General features: G+C 45.8%; 1 protein-coding gene and 2 pseudogenes across 1 annotated transcript in view; 2 read left to right on the plus strand and 1 right to left on the minus strand.

The window, feature by feature from the left end:
* Nucleotides 1-4,089: 4,089 nt before the first annotated feature.
* Nucleotides 4,090-5,342, plus strand: LOC150000472 (aldo-keto reductase family 1 member B1 pseudogene; annotated as a pseudogene).
* Nucleotides 5,343-8,202: 2,860 nt separating this feature from the next.
* FAF2 (Fas associated factor family member 2) overlaps nt 8,203-13,807 on the plus strand; it is a 52,961-nt gene continuing 47,356 nt past the window's right edge. Inside the window, exon 1 of the mRNA XM_090287922.1 lies at nt 8,203-8,306. Within this exon, the coding sequence (XP_090144048.1) occupies nt 8,244-8,306 (63 nt within the window). The 5' untranslated portion in view covers nt 8,203-8,243. The remainder of the gene's footprint in view (nt 8,307-13,807) is intronic.
* Nucleotides 12,451-12,926, minus strand: LOC150000474 (large ribosomal subunit protein eL29 pseudogene; annotated as a pseudogene).

The raw sequence follows: 13,807 nt of genomic DNA on the forward strand, positions 1-13,807 counted from the left end.
ACCAAGAAAGAAGAGGGGCCTGGTGTGGAGAGATACACCCACCTAAAGTAATTCTTTCTTTGGAAAAAAAAAAAAGGATGCCATGTTCCCAACTGATAGGAAAGAGCTTTTGTTCAAGGTACCCAGAAATCAAGGGCTTGTTCTAGGATTTCCATGACTCAGCAGGACAGACTTTGTCCTTTATGAGGAACAAAATGGTAAGGTGTCAGCAGAGGCTTATTACTAGGATTAGATAAACAAATACTCATTAGATTATCTGAAGTATCTCTCGGTCACACATCCCAGTGTGTTATACGAATAAAACTGGGACCCAAACACCTCCCCATACACACACATTCTTTGAGAGTGATAAAATTAATTTAATTTTCTTTTTTTTTTTTAGGGGTAGGGAAAGATGTGGGGTGAATTATGGCCTGGGAGGGGACAGCAGGGCAGGGAAGGGGAGGTTTTGAGGAACAGAGAAGAGAGTAGGGGAACCCTGATTTTTGGTAAGAGCTACTAGGTAAGGCAGCCAGCCCACCTAGGGCTGGGGAGGAAGGGGGCCGGGCAGAGGAGCCTTGGAATAGTTTCCTATTAAACTGTTTGTTCTTAGAGGGTAGTGGCGTGTCCTGTTTATCTTTGAAGCATCTGGTCCAGAGTCACTCAAAAAACATCTGTTTACTTCCAGGCAAGATGGAGGCCTAGACTGACACACTCCATCTCCCTCCACAACTAAGAAGAACACAAACTACCGCAAAGCCAGAAATAACCAAAAGTTCCAGAAAATGATGCTACATGGAAGTCCAATGTACGAAGTTATAAACAAGTGGCGCTCGTCCAGACAGGTAGGAGGGGAGAGCTGGGGTGGCGAGGTCAAGCTGTGCTGCCAGTGGCAGCTGCAGCAACGAGTGGTGGGACTGCAATAAGTACAGACACCCGTATTTAAGGGGAGGCGAGAAGCGCCTGGGGAGTACCCCCAGCTGCAGTCCAGACCTGTCAGCTCGCGATTCCAGCACCAGGGAAGGTAGACCCCCATTGTCTTGGGCTGTGAGGCCCAGAAGGCTTGGGGATGGAGGAGGAGGCTCCCGGTCTCTCAGCAGAATGTGAATGACAGGAATCCATTTTGGATCCCTGCCCCCATACAGAGCGCCACAGTGCAGTGAGAAGGGTCGCCTGGTACTGATGAGTGCACGGGGCTCCGCCCCCTATAGTGTAGGAGGTGTGACAGCCCCGCCCAAGAAGGAAAGGTAAATAAACCTGTTAGGATGGCAGGGAAATGATAGAGATACCAATCACGCAGCTGACCAAAAAGCAAATACACGAATTAACGGATGAACAAATAGATAATCTTTCTGAGGTTCAGTTCAGAGCTATAGTTATAAGACAGCTTACAGAAATAACAGCGGGATTTAATCAAGACAGGGAAGAAATGAAGGCTAGTCCTGCTGAAATGAACAAAAACATAAAACAACTGGTGAAGGAAAGAACACCAGGGATCAAATAAACAAATCAACATAGGGAAGGAACGAACAATCAACCAGTGCAGAAAGAGGAAATGAAAAGTGAGGAAAATGAGGAGAAGCTCAGAAACCTCTAAGACAACTGTAAGAGAGAAAATATCTGAATTACAGGGTTGTCAGAAGGTGAGGAAGAACTAGAAATTGAAAAATTATATGAAAAGATAATGAAGCAGAACTTCCCTAACTTGGGGAAGGAAATAGACTTACAGGTCCAGGAAGCACAGAGTGTTCCGGATAGGCTGGACCCAGGGAGAACCACACCAAGACACATTATAATCAAAATATCAAAAATTAGGGATAAAGAGATAATCTTAAGAGCAGCAAGAGAGAAGGGAATTACATACAAAGGGGTCCCAATAAGACTATCAGCTGATTTCTCAAAGTAGACTCTGCAGGCAAGAAGGGACTGGCAAAAAATATTCGAAGTAATGAAAAGCAAAAACCTACGACCACGATTACTCTATCAAGCAGTCTGGATATGCAGAATAGAGGGGCAGAGAAAGTGCTTCCAGGACAAAGTAAAACTGAAGGAGTTCATTAGATCCAAACCACTGTTATATGAAATGTTAAAGGGACTTGTTTAGAAGAAGAAGGATCAAAACTATGAACATTAAAATGAAAACTGTATCACAACAACCAACAACAGAAGCTAGGGAATTGAAACAAAGGCAAACTAAGTAGGCAATGAGAGTGGAAAAAGAATTATAGGTATGGGGAACATATTGGGGGGAAGTCAGCAGGGAGGGTGAAGGGGGAAAAGGGAGGGAGATGATGCAGGAATTAAGAAGTATAGTAGGAGGGAGTGGAATAGACAGGAAGGTGTTGAGAAGATCTATATGCACAACCAATGGGCATGGACTAAGGATGCACAGACAACTGTAGGGAGGGGGGTCACTGTGTGGAGGGGAGAAGAAGAAAAAGAAATTGGAACAAGTGTAACAGTATAGTCAATAAAACATTTTTTAAAAATCTATTTAATGAATTCCTAAAATCTGTAGATGAATATAATTAATAAATCTATTAAAAAATCTTCAGGGTGATTCAGCTAGTTAGAGTGTTGTGCTGTGCACCAAAAGGTGGCTGCTTCTATCCCTAGCAGGGGCACATACCCAGGTTGTGGCTGGATTCCTGGTCAGGGTGGGGTGTATGTTGGAGGCAGCTGACGGATGTTTCCCAAATTGATGTTTCTATCTTCTTTGTTCTCTAAAAAGTAATCGGTAAAAATATCCTTGGGCATTTAAAAAATTTTCAGAATGTCCTAGAAATGCATGTCCACTATGTACAGTAGCCACTATCCATATGTGTCAGTTGAGTACTTGATATGTGGCTAGTCCAAGTAGATGTGGGGTAAGCATAAAATACACACCAGATTTTGAAGACTTAGAACTAGCAATTGAAGGTTGTTGTCACTGCCAATTCAACACCAATTTGAGTTCCCAATTTGGGACACAGTGAAGGGGGAGACTATATATTTAGTGAAGACAGCTCTGCTCCGATCCAGTGTTATGGTTCCAGCAACAATACTGGATGGAAACCGAAAGTCGGATCAGCTGAGGCAAAGGTGAAGCTGGCTTATATATAGAAGAGCACCCAACTCCAGTCCTTGATTGGTTGGGATGGAGCCCTTTTGATTGGTTGATAAAGATGCAAATGAAACTCTAGCTGCACAGCCTGGATGCTGGGGCAGGTGTTCAGCCCACTGGTTGATTACATTCCTAGGATCTCCTTCATAAGGGTTTGTTCAGGCAGCAGAAGACAATCCAGGAAGTTGGCAGCTCAGTGCAGAGAGCATGAGAGGTCCCTGTTTAATAAATGGCTACTAGACTCTGAAAATTTGAGCCCAGTTAGCCACTAGGAGTCCTTTCTAACTGGCATTTTTTTTGGATATGTTGGATAAATATATTGCTAAACTTAATTTTCCCTGTGTTAAACGTAGCTACTTGAGTAGTTACAATTACATGTGGCTCACATTATATTTTGATTGGACAGCATTGCTCTAAAAGGCAAAATAAAAGACAGAGAAAAATTGAAAGAAGAGGGCAAGCCAATAATTGATGACATTTTCCATACTCTTCTTGAATTTATCAAAAAAAATCTTCAGTTTCTCCCAAGACTGTCTTCTTCCATGGCACAGGAGGCCATGAGGATTCTGCCTGGCAGCTGCTCAGGGAGCTGAAGAGTAGCTTGCAACTATGGCTGAATGACAGAGTAATTTTCCTAAAACCTGAGTTAGTGATCACTATTTTTAAATGGGGAGATTTCACAGGCATATCCAAATTTGTAGGTGCTATCTAAAAATGAGAAGTTCTTACAATACTGGTCTTACAGGGAAGCCATCAGCTGCAGCTAAAAGCAGAAACCCCCTTTGAACAGGAAAGGGATTTTCAAGTTCGCCATTTTGTATGCCCTGCAGTGAGACAAATTCCTACAGTGGAGTGAAAAAAAAAAAAAGTAAAATATGTCTTGGAACTATGTCTTTACTAAAAGAAGAAAACAGAAATGTAGACCAAGAAGGTGTATCTATGCAGAAGTGAAAAACATCCAGTGGTGTTTACTATAATGAAGATGTTGAAAAAGTACACCTTAGTGGAGCGCGGAAGTCATGGCCAGCCATATCGTGCTCTCCAACGGCGCCAAGATGCCCCTCGTGGGCCTGGGCACCTGGAAGTCCCCTCCAGGCAAAGTGACGGAGGCTGTGAAGGCGGCCATTGGCCTTGGGTACCGCCACATTGACTGTGCGCACGTGTACCAGAATGAGAATGAGGTGGGGGTGGCCATCCAGGAGAAGCTCAAGGAGCAGGTGGTGAAGCGTGAGGACCTCTTCATTGTCAGCAAGCTGTGGTCCACGTACCACGAGAAAAACCTGGTGAAAGGAGCCTGCCAGAAGACGCTCAGCGACCTGAAGCTGAACTACCTGGACCTCTACCTTATTCACTGGCCCATCAGTTTCAAGCCAGGCAACGAATTTTTCCCGCTGGATGCGAAAGGCAACGTGATTCCCTCTGACGCCAACTTTTTGGACACGTGGGAGGTCATGGAAGAGCTGGTGGATGAAGGGCTTGTGAAAGCTATTGGAATCTCCAACTTCAACCACGTCCAAATCGAGAAGCTCTTAAACAAACCTGGCTTAAAATATAAGCCAGCAGTTAACCAGATCGAGTGCCACCCGTACCTCACTCAGGAGAAGCTGATCCAGTATTGCCACTCCAAGGGCATTGCGGTGACTGCCTACAGCCCCCTCGGCTCTCCTGACAGGCCCTGGGCCAATCCTGAGGACCCTTCCCTCCTGGAGGATCCCAGGATCAAAGCCATAGCTGACAGGTACAACAAAACCACAGCGCAGGTGCTGATCCGGTTCCCCATGCAGAGGAACTTGGTCGTGATCCCCAAGTCTGTGACACCTGAACGTATCGCCGAGAACTTTCAGGTCTTCGACTTTGAATTGAGCAGTGAGGATATGGCGACCTTACTCAGCTACAACAGGAACTGGAGGGTCTGTGCCTTGGTGAGCTGTGTCTCCCACAAGGATTATCCCTTCCATGAAGAGTTCTGAAGCTGCGGGTGCCTGCTCTTCACCAGAGACCTGCAGCCGTCCCCCCTTCCTCCTCCTCCCCGTGTGTAGTGTAGTGTGGCCCGTGGCCCGTGGCCCTCAGCGGCCGCGCAGCCACCTGCAGAGGATCCGGCGAGGGCCTGGCCGGCCTGGCCGTGGTGCCAAAGAACAGTCTGAGTAGACGTCTCTTTCAGTTTCCTTTGCCCTTCTTGTCCAGCGGGACTACCACCTCGATATCCTTTCCTAAGTTGAATTTACAAAGTGAAAAGATAGGGCCACTAACAATTGGGTTTTGGCTGCTTGGAACTAATCCTTGCAGCCAGGCTTCTCCTTGCCTCAAATATCAAGTACTTTTGTGAGCTTGAAAAAAAAAAAAAAAAAAAAGAAAAAGTACACCTTAAATCAGAATGGCGCAACAACCGCAGAGGGCATCTGACTTTGCCCTGCCTCACCTGGTTTGTCTGAGTCCAACATCATTGGATATGTTGAACAGTAACACGTCTCCCCTGAGCTTTGAGTCGATGTAATAAATTATTTTAAGTCACAGTTATTTACTTCCAATTTTACCTGAAAGGTGTAAGAAAAGTTTCAGGACATTGTTGTGAAGTTTGTACAGACCTGGTAATGAAACCAGAAAAGCTGGTGGTCATGCTGCCTGTCAACTTCCAGACCCAATAAGCAGAGACAGGGATTGAATCTTTATGGGCACTTTATTCAGATGGTTGGTGATCTGAGAAGACAGTGGGTTTGTACCCTAACAGACTGTCTCAAATTCCATTATAAATGGACCTTTTTTATAAGGAGAAGAAAAGTGTAGGTAAGGGGTTTGAAAGGCAGGGAAAAGGTTAATCAGATAAAAGCTGCAGCATTCCTTCATCTGTGTCCTGGGCAGTGGTCCTTGTGCCCTGGGTGGTGGTCGTCTCACCCTGGAGTACAATGGCTCAGATACCATCTTGATTGCCTGCAGTCCTCCTGAGCCACAAAGGTGGAACTGCTTATGGTCTCCTGGAGTGAAGGTGGGTCATACCTCCAGTTCCTGAAACGGTAGCTTTTTACAAACACTGATTACGAAGTTTATTATCTGTTACATGAAACTAAAATTTTCCATTTTAGGAAACTAAAATTTGAATCCCCCATCAGTAAGACCTGATACAGGCCTGAAAGGAAGAAGTAGCCCTAATGGAAATCCTTCCGTTCCTTAATGTACTTCTAACAGGATTTCAGCTTTCAAAGTACCTTCTGTCCTGTTTCATTCACCTGGTCACCCCTGTGAGGTGGGCATGTTACAGAGCAGGGTCCCCCAAAATCCCCAGAGCCTGTGGTTGGGGGATGGGGCAGGGAACAGCTTTCAAGATGAGTTTGCATATCTATGGCTGGTAGCTAGCATCTTAGTTATGCAAATGGTTTGGTTCTCCCAAGGCCCCAAGGAGATGGGAGGGGTTTTGACTATGTAATGGTTAGCAAAGATTGTACAGGGCCTGTGCAATCTGAATGGTCAGAACCGGTTACCACGCCCACTGTGTCATAGGCCATGGTCAGGGATTTAAAAATAAGGTGGCAGCCATTTTGAGAGAGGAGAGTTCCACACGGTTTACAAGGAGATAAATAGGGAGAACCACACAGTTTGCAAGGAGGTAGGAGATCCATGTGGCTTTGAAAGGGCAAAGAGAGAACCAGTGCAACAACGGCACATGTTTTCCTGGACTGTTGTATGGAGACTGATGACATCATACCCCAGATCCTGAAAGACAGAGCTGACAGATAAGGGATGGGGAACTTCTGGGAATGTTTTTGGCTTCTAGCCTTTTGGGGAGCAAGGGAAGTGCTGGGTCCTGTGGGAGAACAGGGCTCTGAGCTGAAGTGCTCACTGCCCTCCCAGGTTGGAATACTGTAAATAAAGACCTGTTTCCTCAACACTAGTTGTTGGGTTTTACACCAAGGCGCCACGTGAAAGAACCCCCTTTAGCTCTGTAACAGGCAGTGGTGGGATTCTGCAGAATGGGACAACACCGGGGCGTTGCTAGAAGAGTCACACGGGGAGTCTACGGAAGTGTGCACCAGAACCTGACCCCTCTGCCTCGCCAAGGTGGGGAGGTATCAGAGGACAGTGGCCAGAGGAGGCAGATGGAAGAAGACAAGACGTGGAAATGCAGAAAGGAGCTCTAAAGAGAGATAGCAGGTTGGAAGGAACAAGGACAGTGCAGAGGAAGGCAGACATTGACAGGTGGGGTTAAGGCCTCGCAAAGGGTTAAGGTCTGCATCCAATGAGAATGCACTGAGGCCGTATGTCAGGGCTACCAGGGAACTTGATTCCACCAATGGCAAAACGGAACCCAGAGAGAAGTCGGTTTGCCCTAGGATGTTCACTTCACCAGGTGGGCACTAGCACCTGAACGGGCCCCAGTCTTCTGATCTCAGTCCACGGATCTTCCCTTCAGTGGCCCAGTGGGCAGAAGACTGGAGGCTTAAGGCAGCAGGAGCTGAGTCACATGGGGTTGGACAGAAAGCTCTGCCCAAGGCTGGTAGCGCCATTAAACATCCAAGACCCTGGGAGCCAAGTCCAAACAATCCTAGCAAGCGACTTCAAAATGGATTTTCCCGTGGCCACAGCCTTCTGCAGCTTCCGGCTCGAAGGTTGCGTCCTAACGGCCCGACCAGTATTCGGAGACTTCAGGAACCTCTGAGGGATGGCCAGGATCTTTTGCAAATGTCAAAGCAGGAATCAAACATCAAACCGCCAATATTCCGTAAAGGCCACAATTTCCTAAGAAACATTCGGGAATATTATAGATCACCAGTGCAGGGTTAGGACACAGCGGAAAACAGCCGAGACGCTTTCGGGAATTTCTGGAGCTTCTCGATAGAATTCGGGACTGCTCGGCTCTTTGCGATCTCTTCAGTAGTCTTAGCTTCCTAGCAGATCCGTTCTTTGCCGAAATTGTCAGGCCGACTGGTACCTACAGGCCCTCGGCAATTTCCGAAAGTGTTCGGGACCTGCCCGAGAGTGGCGCCCTCTGGCGGCGCAAACAATCACCACTACCACCGACACTACTACAACCACCACCCCTGGCGGGGCCAGCACGCGCAGACGCAGTTGCGCGCCGGCGGCCGCTCCAACCGGATGTAGTAGCTGCTGAGATCAGTTCCGGCGGGTGACGGTGCGGACGGGTCAGGAGCGTACAGGCGGCGGCAAAATGGCGGCGCCGGAGGAACGGGATCTAACCCAGGAGCAGACAGAGAAGCTGCTGCAGTTTCAGGTAGCAGCGAGTACTCGGTGCAGCAAGTGCCTCCGCGGGCTGGGAAGTGGGCCCCCAGAGGACCACAGAACTCTCCTGAGATTGGGCCCAGGGTTCTCCTCAGACCATCCGGCGGCCCCCTCCCCCTCTCCCCCAGACGCCAACTGCCCTGCTGCCCCCGAGCTTGTCTGTCTCTGGCCTTTCGGTGGTGGCTGCTGCCAGACCCGCTTCCCCCTTTTCCGTCAGCGGTTCAGTCTCCCTGGTGTCCCTATGGGCACCCGTCTTCAGGCCTCCTTCCCAGGTCGGACCCTCCTCGCCCAGCGACTCTGGATTTTAAGTTCCCACCGCGGAGTTGGCTCATTCCGGGTCCCTGGAAAACCTATCAGCATCCCATGCCATTTCCATAAACATTTACTCAGGGCACCTTGAATGCCAGGTCTTGTGTTGGACGATCTGGTAAGAGAGGGCAGGCCTGGCCCCCGCCCTAAAGGCGTGGGAGGACACTCCACATAAGGAACCAAATGCAACATGATAAATGTCATCAGTGGCTTCTGGCGGGGTTTACGACCCTGGGCTTATTCCTGGACTCACGTGCTAGAGGAGGGTGGTGGTAACTTGCAGGAATCTCCAAGTAGGGTTAAGAACTTGAGGGATAAGCACTTATCTCTAGCTGGAGAATTGGGTAGGGGAGGCCACTAGGATGGGTAACCTTGACTCTTTGTTACCCTGATGGATACCAATTTCCTTATTTCTAAAATACGTATTTTTGAAATGTTTACCCCCTCTCCCCCCCAGGATACTGTGGAGATCAACTGAGTTTATGGATGGTCGAAGGGCTTTGTGAAATGTAAAATGCCCCGACAGTATTGCTGCTTATTAACTTCAGAGAGAATTAAACTTAGTGATACACTTATTTTCTAGTATAAAATATACTAATTATTAATTTCAGCAGTTATTTACCAAGAACTTTAGTGGTCAGGCACTCCTAGTTGATGTAAGTACTTTGCTAAACACATAGCATACATTATCATGTTTAATACAGCGCTGTGAGATACAGATGAAGGATATGAGGCTTAAGAAGTAAGGTGTTTAGGTTACACAGTGGTGGTGTCAGATTTAAAGCTGAGTCCATTGACTTGTATGCTATACAACCTGTGGATCTCTATGAGAGTGGAGTCCAAATGCTGTGATTTGTCTTGTTTTAGCAAGTTCTTGCTTTTCCATAATTTTCTTTATTAGATTTCACTGTAATTAATATTGGAGGGTCTTTTTCCTCTTAAATTTAGCAGTGTCACACCTGAAACGAATAGGCTCTTGTATGTTAAAAAAAATTGAGCAGTGGGTTGTAAGTGTTTAAAATGGAAAAATATTATATTAGAAGTTAGTTGACATTTGATTGGAGTTTTGAGTAGATAATTTGATGATACAGCAAATTAGAATCAGAATGAATGAACAGCTTCCACTTCTTGGTAGACCACTAATGTCAGAGTTTTGTTTAACTTTGACAGACCATTTTACCCCCTACAGCTCTTAAGGCTTTTACCGTGTTGTTGTTGTTGTTTTAAAATATACTTTATTGATTATGCTGTTACAGTTGTCCCAATTTCTTTCTCCTTTGTTCTCCTCCACCCAGTGACATCCTCGCCTCCGGTTGTCCCCCCCCCTAGTCCATGGCCATTGGTTGTGAATATAGTTCTTTTCAACATCTTCCTATCTACTCCACTCCCTCCTACTATGCTTCTTAATTCCTGCATCATTTCCCTCCCTTTTCCCCTTCCCCCTCCCACCTGACCTCCCCCCATAATGTTCCCCATACCTATAATTCTTTTCCCACTCTCATTGCCTACTTAGTTTGCCTTTGTTTCAGTTCCCTAGCTTTTGTTGTTGGTTGTTGTGATACAGTTTTCATTTTAATGTTCATAGTTTTGAACCTCTTTCTCCTAAACAAGTCCCTTCAACATCTCATATAACAGTGGTTTGAGTCTGATGAACTCCTTCAGTTTTACTTTTTCCTGGAAGCACTTTCTCTGCCCCTCTATTCTGCATATCCAGACTGCTTGATAGAGTAATCGTGGTCGTAGGTTTTTGCTTTTCATTACTTCGAATATTTCTTGCAAGACCCTTCTTGCCTGAAGAGTTTCCCCTGAGAAATCAGCTGACAGTCTTATTGGGACCCCCTTGGATGTAATTCTCTTCTTCTCTCTTGCTGCTTTTAAGATTCTCTCTTTATCCTTAATTTTTGACATTTTGATTATAATGTGTCTTGGTATGGTTCTCCCTGGGTCTAGTTGTTTTGGAACTCTCTGTGCTTCCTGGACCTGTAAGTCTTTCCTTCCCCAAGTTAGGGAAGTTCTGCTTCATTATTTTTTCACATAATTTTTCAATTTCTAATTCTTCTTCTTCACCTTCTGGCAACCCTATGATTCAGATGTTGGCCCGCTTATAGCTGTCCCATAGGTTTCTGAGCCTCTCCTCATTTTCCTCACTTTTCATTTCCTCTTTCTGCACTGGTTGACTATTCCTTCCCTATGTTCCAATTTGTTCATTTGATCCCTGGTTTTCTTTCCCTCACCACTAGTTTCATATGTGTTTTCGTTTATTTCAGCAGGACTAGCCTTCATTTTTCCCCATCTTGTTTAAGATCTGCTGTTAGGTCTGTAAGCTCCTGGTATCTCAGTGGAGAGTGAATGGCAGGAATCCATCTTGGACCCCCACCCCCACAGAGAAGGCCACAACTTGGTGAGAAGGGTCACCAGTTGTGACGAGTTCACGGGGCTCCACCCCCTATAGCGTAGGAGGTGTGACAGCCCCGCCCAGGAAGCAAAGGTAGACACGAAACTGTCAGGATGCCACAGATCGTGATAGAGATCCTGGTGACACAGCTGACCAGACAGCAAATATCTAATCTAACGAAGCAGCAGATAGGAAATCCATCTGAGGCACAGTTCAGAGCTTTGGTTATACGAATGCATAAGAACCCCTGTTTTTCTCTTTGTTGGACATCTATATCAGTAAGAGAGAAATGGCAGGTTAAAGTTGTATTAAGATCACTTTGTGAGATTGAATCAAATAGGGCAAATTAATTTTACATTGATGTGTTCTTTAAGCAGTTTCTGTATCAGGTTTATCATCCAGATTGCCATTATACATTCTTTGAACCTTACTGGGTGTCAAGTATTATGCCAGGTATTTAATGTACATGAACCCTTTTAAACTTCTTAATGATACTATGAGATGTTAACCTCCATTCAATTTATTAGTGGATAAACAGGTTCTGAGAGATCAAGTAAGATGCACAAGTAGTATATGGCCGAGATTTAGAAATACGTAACCATACCATCTTGTCTGTAATCTAATACACAGATGAATGAGTGTCCCACAGTTTGTTAGTACTCATAGTGTGGTATGGTATAAACCAAGTGCTATGGGAATTTAGGGGAGGAGAGGAGAGAGGGGAGAGGAATGCTAAGTAGTTACCATGAAGTATACTATGCCTTTTGCATGGTGCTAGTTTATAACCGTTATGTTTAATACTTGCAGTAGTAGCCTCACAGGGTGCCATAGGTAGTGTGCCTGCTCCTAGGTGAATAAAAATATCTATTGAAGTATTTGCATAAGTTCATGAAGCTGTTAAGTAGTGGAGATGGAATTAGAGTTAGAAACCAGTGGGTCTGGATCTGGACTTTCCAACTGGGCTCATTCCACTGTGCTTTGCTGCTTTGAAGAAGGAATAGAATTTCAACAGGTGGTGGGCAGGAGGGTGTTCAAAGCTGAGGAAATAGCTCAAGCAAGGGATGGAGTGTGGCATATGTGTTGTGGTGGATCTAGAGAACTGGAAGTGGAAAACAAGACTAGAAAGATAAATTAGAGCCAGGGCCTCCCAAAGCCTTTAAAAGCTGTGCACAGTATTTGAAATTTTAATCTGTAGGCATGGGGAGCCATCACAAGTTTTTTTTTCAACTAGGGGGTGACACAACACAAGGTTTCAGGTTTGCTGCACTGACCAACAGTATGGAGCATGTGCTGGAACTTCCACAGGGGTCAGGACAGAACAGGATAACACTGCTGGAGCTAGTTTTTTCCCCCTGCCTCAGGGGGAAATAGCACAGGAGGACACCAGCTTCATGCAGACAGCCAGCCCAGGGGCACACCAGTCCTTCTGTCCTCACATGACAGACGGAGGCCTTGATTGTGGATCCTTCGTGGGGGCCTGGGCACCTTTGGGAGCCTGAGCTGCAGCTGCAGCCTGTAACTTGGCTTGAGAGTTGGCCTTGGCCTTTTGCCAGCAAAGCCGGAAACCCTTGGTGATGCAGGCATGAGCTTGTTTCCCAAGCTTGGGATGAGTGATGTAGGCAAGTACGCTGAGCTTGCAGCTGCCAACCTTTGGGATCTTGGGCTTGACGTCTTTGGGCGTTATGAGGGCCTGAGAGCCTCAGCACAAGCGCTCATGGCGGTGGTGGTGTTGGCCTGCATCTTATTCAGGCCCTTCTTGTCGTGCTTCTTGGCAAAGTGCACGTTCCATGAGAACTTGGGGTTTACCCCCTTAAGAGATTCGTATCTTTGTGATCAGCGTTTCTTGATGCCATTTCTGTGCCATTTTCGCGACTAGTTGTGTGTGGTGGGGTTCTGGGACGTGGCCATCTCTGCACCCACCCCATGGCTCCTGAAGCACCTGGGACTGGAGGAGAAAGAGTGGAGCTGGTTCTCAGTATGTTGCTTTATTTGCTATGTTGAAATTAGCAGAAGTAAAATATTTAGAAATCTCAGGTTTTCTCTATTTCACTTTTTGTGACATGATTTGATTGGAACACACTAGCTGTATTTATCATGCTTCCTAGTCTGTTCACTGTCTTCTATAATTTTTGTAGTTATTCTTTCCTCCTATTTATTTTGGAGCCCACTGAGTTATGAATAACTAATACAGATATTTGCTTCAAGTTGTGTCAAATGAGCTAGAATAGGTTTTAAGAAGAGCTAATGTGGGTATGGGGAAAGGTTTCTTTTATTGAAGTCCAGTTTCCCAAATTTCCAAATATAGCAGGCTCCCCTAGGACCTTGGTTTGCTTCCTTTAGGTTGCTGTTTGGACACTTAGAGAAGGCTGACATGACAGAGAGAAGGGACTAAAGGAGCTCTATGTGTGGCCAGTGGAGGAAGAAATGATCTTTCTACTTGCACAGAAGAAAGAAATTTCTTTCCTTTTAAATGGATATTATGGTCTGACCTTTGTTCTCTTAAATTATAGAAAATTAAGCCTGAACTCCAGCCTGTAGAGTCAAACTCATTTCAAAAAATCTTACCTCTTGGCTTCATCACTCTTTATTACCTAAAGGAAAAAATACATGATGCTTTTTGTTCATGTGTATTTTTTTTAATGATTTTATTTTATTTATTTTTAGAGAGAAGGGAAGGGAGGGAGAAAGAGAGGCAGAGACATATCAATGCGCAAGAGATACATCAGTCAGCTTGCCTCTCGCGTGCCCCCATCCAGGCCCTGGCCCGCATCTAGGCATGTGCCCTGACC

The sequence above is a fragment of the Furipterus horrens genome, unplaced genomic scaffold, assembly GCF_987537825.1.
Source record: "Furipterus horrens unplaced genomic scaffold, mFurHor1.1.pri manual_scaffold_10, whole genome shotgun sequence".
Classification (NCBI taxonomy): domain Eukaryota; kingdom Metazoa; phylum Chordata; class Mammalia; order Chiroptera; family Furipteridae; genus Furipterus; species Furipterus horrens.